The sequence below is a fragment of the Watersipora subatra genome, chromosome 8 (genome assembly GCF_963576615.1).
Source record: "Watersipora subatra chromosome 8, tzWatSuba1.1, whole genome shotgun sequence".
In the NCBI taxonomy this organism is placed as follows: Eukaryota; Metazoa; Bryozoa; class Gymnolaemata; order Cheilostomatida; family Watersiporidae; genus Watersipora; species Watersipora subatra.
Genome location: NC_088715.1, coordinates 51,764,864 through 51,773,118, shown reverse-complemented (window position 1 = coordinate 51,773,118; position 8,255 = coordinate 51,764,864). Strand labels below are relative to the sequence as shown.

At 43.2% G+C, this 8,255-nt stretch overlaps 1 protein-coding gene across 1 annotated transcript; it reads right to left on the bottom strand.

The window, feature by feature from the left end:
* Positions 1 to 976: 976 nt before the first annotated feature.
* LOC137402698 (uncharacterized) lies at positions 977 to 7,105 on the bottom strand. Its single transcript, XM_068089204.1, has one exon. It carries the CDS (start codon positions 7,103 to 7,105, stop codon positions 977 to 979), a length of 6,129 nt encoding a protein of 2,042 aa, XP_067945305.1.
* Positions 7,106 to 8,255: the final 1,150 nt, after the last annotated feature.

The following is an 8,255-nucleotide window of genomic DNA, read 5'->3' as shown; positions in this document are numbered from 1 at the left end:
ACATTTAGGAGTTGTGCGACCACTCCTGCGTATCATGTAAATATGTCCTCTTCATTCCTACCATCAAAACTACAATTTATGGCATTCTGATATGCAGGGTTATGCAGGCAGTACAAGCTCAAAAGTTCGTAGCATGCAGCATTAGTGATTGTATCTGCGATATTGGCTGGACATGTCTGTGAAGTTCTTAAAACTTCACTTATAAAAAGCGGCAACAACTGTGCTGACTAGAAGAGAATAAGGCTTCTACTGGTGATGCTTTAGTTGTGTAACTTTATTACTATATGTATCTAACCTCAGCATCTGCCGTGAAGTCTGTAATAGACGATATTAAGATAAAACTACAAGTTAACCTTGATAGAATTAAATGCAATTACATGATATAATTAGCACAATAATAAAACATGAATGAATGTATGATTTAAGCCAAATAATAACAATAATATTCAAGAAAGTATAGAAATATGCATATGCAGTTGACTGACCTTTTGCCTCCAATGTCAGGCACATTGTTGAATATAAGCTGAATATAGAGTAATGAAATATGATCGAAGCAAAATATTGATATGTTGATTGCATGAAGGCAAACAGTAAACTAACTAAGAAAGAGCAAAAACTGCTGATCTGGTTGTACGGTGTTGTGACATGGTGTTTTCTCTAAATTTTATTGGTGTGTGTTACATCCGGCCATATCTATGAATCAATTGGGACCGGACACGCCACGCCACAAAGGTCAGGGGTTGGCTTGACCACCCACTGGCAGCAATAAAAAATGAGGACAAAGGCATGACGTCTGTGGAGCCATCTCAGGTCAAATATTTCCTTCACACTCCCACCTTAATTTTGGCAAAATTAACCAGATCGAAAAGTTGTAAGAATATTGTACTACTGCTACAGTTGAAATATTATAGCTACTAAACTACTACTATATGCTATAATAGACTATCTATATTACCATGTGCACCACTGCTCACAACTAGTCACGTTTTGCAGGGAGGAGAAGCACCAGTTTTTGAACTGGCCTTTCCAGTACAGAAGCTGCCTCCATTTGTTTCCCCTTCCTATCTAGCATCCTATTCGTGAGACGAATCTTTACACGCCTCACTAGATTATCTTTCCCTGGGAAAGTTTCCTCGATCACCCCTGTCCGCCATTGATTCCTGGGAGTGTTGTCATCGGTCAGCAAAACAATGTCACCTTCGACTAAATTCTGGCACTTGCTTTGCCATTTTTGGCGAGTGTCTAGTGTGCAAAGATAGTCTACCTTCCATTGTTCCCAAAATATGTTTGCGAATTGCTGTACCTTCCGCCATTGTTTTCTGCCATAGATTTCTTGGTTGTCAAAGTCTCCTGGCGCAGTTGATAAGGTTTGAGGTTTGGCTGTCAAAAGGTGATTTGGAGTGATAAATGTTTCTGATGGGTTGGTTAAATTGTCGGTTGCCAGTGGTCGACTATTGACCGTATACATCGCTTCATAGAAGGCGGTTCGAAGGCTGGGGGTGTCTAATCTTCCTTTGAAGGTTTGTGTCATACCATTTAGCACAGCCTTGACAGTTTTAATGCTCCGCTCCCATAGGCCTCCTGTGTGACTAGCAGAGGGAGCGTTGAACTTGAATTTGATCATGTCATCTTTGACCTTATTTCTAGCTTCTTGGCTGATACATTCCAGCTGTTTCTCTAGTTCATTTCTGGCGCCTATGAAATTAGTGCCTTGGTCGCAGTATATAGTACTCACTGGACCTCGTATGCACATAAAGCACCTCAAAGCGTTCAAGAAGGCGTCGGTGGACATTTGTTCTAGAAGCTCAATGTGTATGCCCTTAGAATATAGGCAAACGAAAATAAGACCCCATCGTTTTGCTTCTGTTCTCCTGTCTTTCACCGTGTAGGGCCCAAAGCAGTCGATTCCAACGTGAGTAAATGGGTATCCAGGTTCTGTTCTTTCTTTGGGCAGGTCACCCATCTGCTGGTCTGCGGTCTTTCCTCTAAGTCTCTTACAGACCACGCATTCGTATATGGCGTCCTTGACTAGCTTATTTCCTCGAATGACCCAATAACCAGCTCCTCTTAGAGCTCCGAGGGTTGTTGTTCTCCCTTGATGATATACTTTTTGATGGTAATATCTTACTAAAAGCTTGGCTATGTGAGTGTTCTTGGGTATTATGAGTGGGTGTCTTTCTGGAAGACTTAGGGCAGTTGAATTTTTTACCCTCCCACCGATACGCAGTAGTTGGTCGGGGTCTAGATATGGATTCAGTTTGGCAATGCTGCTCTGTTTCCAGGTAGTTCCTTTGTTGATGTGTTTGATGTCTTGCTCATAGGCTTCAAGTTGTGCCATTTTTATGATGACTTTCTCGGTTTCTTTTAGGTCATCCACAGTGAGTATAGGCTTCTTCCAACATTTATTCGATATCATTTTTTTACAGTTTGCTATGGCTCGAACGAGGCTTTTCCAGGAGCTGAACTTGCTGAAGATGTTTTCTGCAACTTTCATTTCTTTAGACTGGCATTGCAGAGCTGTTTTGACATGCTTTAGTTCAGGGTCTTCATCTGCAACTTGTTGATAATCTGTTTGATCTCCAGACAGGGGTGTAATGTTCGAAGTTTGCAGAAACTCAGGACCTTCCCACCACCTAAATTGCTGTAAATCTTTCACACGGGATCCTCGAGAAACTATGTCAGCAGGGTTCATTGATCCTGCGATGAAGAACCATTGATCGGGGCGAGACAGACTGCGTATCTCCTTTACTCGGTTGGCTACGAACATGTGGTAGCGTGCATTGCTATTCTTTATTCTTCCTAGTGTGATTTGGGAATCTGACCAGAAGAACTCTGCATTAACGTCCATCTGTAGCTCTGATCGGAGCACATTGCTCAAGTGTGCTGCCTCAACTGCGGCCTGCAGCTCTAGACGAGGCACAGTCATTGTAGACTTCAGCGGCACAACTCTGGATTTTGCAATGAGCAATGCTACATGTACCTGTTGTTGTTTGTTGGTGAACCTTACATATGAACAAGCTCCGTAGCCAGACAGACTGCCATCGCAGAAGTGATGGAGTTCTGTGCGAGCTATTTCACCAAATTCAGGTGGTTTTATACACCTGCTAATCTTTAGCTTTTCCAAGTCGGAGAGCGATTCCATCCAGGTCATCCACTCGGTCTTAATATCAGAGGGAACTTCTTCATCCCACTCAACTGAGCTTTGACAGGCCTTTTGCATGATGTTTTTGCCGAGCAATGTGAAGGGAGCCAGTAGTCCAAGTGGGTCATATAGTTGCGAAATGACCGAAAGTATTCCTCTTTTAGTGAAAGGCTTAGTGGTCATGCTATTTTTAAACATGATGGTGTCGCTGTTGGAGCACCACTCAAGGCCTAGTGTCCTTTCTGTTGGCAGCTTGTCTTTCAGGAGGTCTAATCCTTGTACCTCGCTTGCTCTCTCAGAAATAGGGATTGTGTTTAATAGTTTTCGACTGTTGCTGACAAATTTGTGTAGTCTTAGGTTGGCACTGCTACATACCTCTATCGTGTCCTTTACAAGCTTTATGGCGTCTTCGATTGCTTCGGTGCTCATGATGCCGTCGTCAACATAGAAGTTTTCAGTAATAAACTTCCAGGCTTCTGGTTTGTCTTCTTTGTGTTCAGAGGCAATTTTTCGGAGTGCAAAGGTAGCTACTCCTGGTGAAGAGGTAGCTCCAAACAAGTGACGTGTCATCCTATATTCCACGATCTGTTCTGTAGCGTCATCTCTCCACAGAAACCGCAAGAAATCGCGGTGTTCTGGTGCTACGATGAAGTTATGGAACATTTTCTGCACGTCACATGACAGTGCTATGGTATTCTGGCGAAACCTTAGTAAGATTCCAACTAAGTTGTTCATCTGATCGGGACCAGTCAGCAATAACTCATTAAGCGACTTGCCCATATGTTTTGCGCTAGCGTCGAAAACGATGCGCAGTTTTTTCTTCTTGGGATGGTACACTCCGAAATGAGGAATGTACCATGTTTCCTTATCTTTGGTGTTGCTGGGTGCTAACTCAGCATGGTTGTTGGAGATCAACTCTTTCATGAAGGTGCAGTATTCTGCTTTGTATGCCTCGTCCTTTCTGAAACGTTTTAGCAACTGTTCAAATCGTCTTTCAGCTTGTATCTTATTATTGGGAAGCTGTGGTTCTTCCTTAAAGGGCAATGGCAGACTAACAGATCCGTTTTCCAATTTTGTCAGGCCATCATTTAACAACTCTAAAAACTTCATATCATTTTGTGACATCCTGGACAGATTGTGTTCTTCTTTGCAGAGAGCTGTGGTGTGCACATGCTGAACATGATTGCACTCGGAGACTTGACCACATAGCGTCCAGCCGAACAATGTTTTGATTGCAAAGGGTAGGCCATCGGCGCCTGAGATTGTTTCTCTCGGCATGAGTGCCTGTGAGCAATCAGTGCCAATAAGTAGTGCAACAGGAATGTCAAGCTTTGGAGGTAGATTTCTTTCTATTGACCGAAGGTGTGGCATATTTCGTACATGGTTCCTGTTTGGAATCTGTGCCGTATTGCATGGTATATCATCCTGCTCATAAGCTGATATCTTTAGCTGTTCAAGGTTGGCAGCTCCAAAGCCTTTCAACAGTAAATTATAGCGCTTCAGTTTTTTTGTCGTCTCTCCATTTAGTGTGCGAATCGTCACGTCTTCTTGGGTATAAGTGGGAGTTATTTTCTCGGCTATATCTTTGCTGATGAAACTGGCATCTGACTGGCTATCTAACAGCGCGTATACTAGCTCTTGTTTGTTGTTATGTGTAACAAAGACGGGCACAATCATACTAAGGAGCTTCTGTGACTGTTGCTTTATTGCATTGGCATTTAGTGCCTTGGGTTTGCCATCAGTTCTCTCATTCGAATCATCTTTCTTGTCTGCGCTTGAACCTTTTGTGTCATTTTCAGCTGTGGACTTGTCTCGGGGAATGAAATGAAAGGCTGTTGGATGAGTGTTGTTGCATGTGTTACATGTCACATTACTTTTACATTCTTTCTTGTGGTGACCCGAGTTTAAACATCGGAAGCATAGTTTATTTTCAGTAACAAAGCTACACTTATCCTTGTACGGTAGTTTGGTAAGTGATCGGCACTCGGTAGTTTTGTGTCTTCCTTTTTTGCAATACAAACAATTTGTGGCGGCTTGAGTGCTAGTTTGATGCGCGTTGATTTGGCTTGTTTTGGCTGGAGCTTCACCGAATTGCCTTTTGCCTTTTGAGGCACCTTCTGAGCTTCTCTGACCTTGTCGCGTTTTATGGTGATAGGCGTCTGCCGAGTCATTCTTTCCTTTGTGGTTTGCAGATTCTCCAGATTCTCGCAAGGAGTTGTTACTTACTTTGGCTTGAAAAGCTACGAAGGATGCGTATCTGGAGAAAGGCGGGAAGCCTTGCTTTTCTTCTTCTTCTGTTACGATTGTCAGCCAACGGTTAGCAACCCATTCGGGCAAGCATTTGATAAACTTTTTGTTTTCTCTTTTGTCGCTCAAGACCTTCAGATTGTTGAGGGATGACTGTGCTGCTACACACTGTTTTAGAAATATAGAGTACTTTTTCAGAGCGTCCTTGTCGAACTTGCCAATTTTAGGCCAGCTTTCTAGTTTGTCACGAAAGCCGTCTTCTACAAGATCGGGCCTTCCAAACTCCTCATCCAAGGTTTGCAAGGCTTCTTGGTAGGCATCTTCCGTCTGTAGGCGGAAGTATCCACTTATTGTTTCTTTAGCTTCACCGTCGACGTATTTTCTGAGCCTATGGAGCTTCTCTATTGGCGATCCAGCCCTTGCACCAATTAGATAATTGTAGGCTACACGCCAGTCCGCGTATTGTAGTGGGTCACCTGTGAATACTCCAGGCTCAGGTGGGGCAATCAGTGATATGTGCATGTGATCTGTTATTGCTTTGGCTACTTCAGCCGGGTGTGATTCTGTCATTGAACTTTGATAAGGTGAGCCGTTGGGAACATAAGGATATGGTTTTGTCACAAGTGATGGTGTTTTGGGTATGAATGCCTGAGCACTCGGTGTTGAGATTATAGGTGCACCTGCCTGTGGTGCATGTAAAGGTGCCGCATATGCAGACACTGTCTGTGTTGGTTGAACGTGTGTGGGCCATGTATGTGTTTGCTGTACATGTGTTGATACTGTGGGCATGAGTGCTGCATGTGCTAATTCTACCGGTGGAGATGCTGCAGATGTGGGTACTGTACTTGTTTGTAGTTCTCGTGTAGAAGCTGCGAGTGTTGATCGTACATGTGGGGGCGCTGCAAGTGTGGACACTGTACTTGCTTGTTGTACTTGTGCAGGCGCTGCATGTGTGGACACTGTGCTTGCTTGTTGTACTTGTGCAGTCACTGCATGTGCTGATTGTGTTGAAGTGTGGATGCTAGGTGAGCTAAAGCGTCGCATATCTACTGGGGAAGTTGTCTGCTGTTGCAACAAGGTTTGCATGCGTGCTCTACGGGCTTCCATCATGGCTGTCATTACCTTCATATCCTCTTCTAACTTCCTTCTTGATTCTTCTACGGCTTGTTCTAATTCCTGTACTCTTCTTTCTTCCTCTCTATCGTGCATTTCCTCCTCCCTTCTCCTAGCACCGTACTCAAACATAATGCTTACATCAGCCCTGTACTGTTCATAGAGCGCTGTTACATTTACATCAGGTTGAACTTCTGATACTTTCTGTAGTTCATTAAATTGGGAGTGAATAACTGCTGTGTTTTTATCTAAATCTGTGAGAAAAGCTTCAACAGTTTGATAAAGCTGACTGTCAGCATGTCTCAAAAACTCTTCATTTTTGTGTAGTTGTTCACTCATGTTTTGAAGGAGTGAGTGCGACAATTCTAAACATCTATTTTCCCTGGCTTTTAAAGACAGCTTTGTTTCGCGCTGCGAGCGTCGTTGCTGGTCAGCGCCTACTATACTATCTGCAGCATCACTAGCGCTTTCTGGATTTTCATCTAACAATTCGCTTTGACTAACGACAGCAACTAATATTTCACTTTGACCAGAGTCATCAATTTGCTCAGTGTTTTGGCTTGGCTCACTGAGTTGATCTGAATCAAGACCATTACCAGACATTTTAGCTGATTAGCACTGCCTAATTGCTATTAGATAAGAATGCTGTACTATTACAGCCAAACTTCAATAACTCAATAACTAGCACTGTCTACTTCCTGCAAAGGTGGTTGTAAACAAATGTGTATGATACACGCTATTGTGAGCTTGTTTTAGTCAAACAGAGCTATATCTCATATCTTAACCAACTGATGGGCTAATGAGTGACCAGTGAACAATGCCTAATGCACTATTGTCGTCTGATTAAAAGCTATCCTACTTAATGGAAAATTAACCTACGCGTATACGTACATGAGCGATGACCCTGGGTCTCTATAAAAACTGCTGCCAGCAGAAGGGCCAAACTGAACCTTTCTAACGTTTACCGGCGCAGCCAACCAGTCCCAAACTGGACCACCGATATGACAAAATGTATGCACACACCGAAGACTAAAGGTGAGCGTTTTTCTAGAGTGTCACAATTGTACAACCAGCTCAGCTTACATAAGTAGCAAATGATATAACAAAAGGTCAAAGCAGATATCCAATTCCAAAATGAAGTCAACATGCAAGTATTTATGTAAATGCTGTAATGAGGCAAGGTTAGACAACTCACACTGTTTTGTTGTAAAGGAATGCTAATAATCAATTACTTAGCTTCCAATCCTGTGGTCCTCGATTCCAGCTTGCTTGCATGTAAATAACGATAGTTACGGTTCATTGACTACGTGTGTATCGTACGGTAAGAGTAATTTCGTTTAGTGAATGAAGAGATTGTCCTATTGCTAAATGACAATGTCCTGCTTTGGGTGACGATGATGTCCTTTGGTGGGTGACGAAGATGTCCTATGGTGGGTGACGAAGATGTCCTATAGTGGGTGACGAAGATGTCCTTTGTTGGGTGACGAAGTTGTCAATTGGTGGGTGACGAAGATGTCCTATAGTGGGTGACGGAGATGTCCTATGGTGGGTGACGAAGATGTCCTATAGTGGGTGACGAAGATGTCCTTTGTTGGGTGACGAAGTTGTCCTTTGGTGGGTGACGAAGATGTCCTATAGTGGGTGACGGAGATGTCCTTTGTTGGGTGACGAAGTTGTCCTTTGGTGGGTGACGAAGATGTCCTATAGTGGGTGACGAAGATGTCCTATAGTGGGTGACGAAGATGTCCTTTGT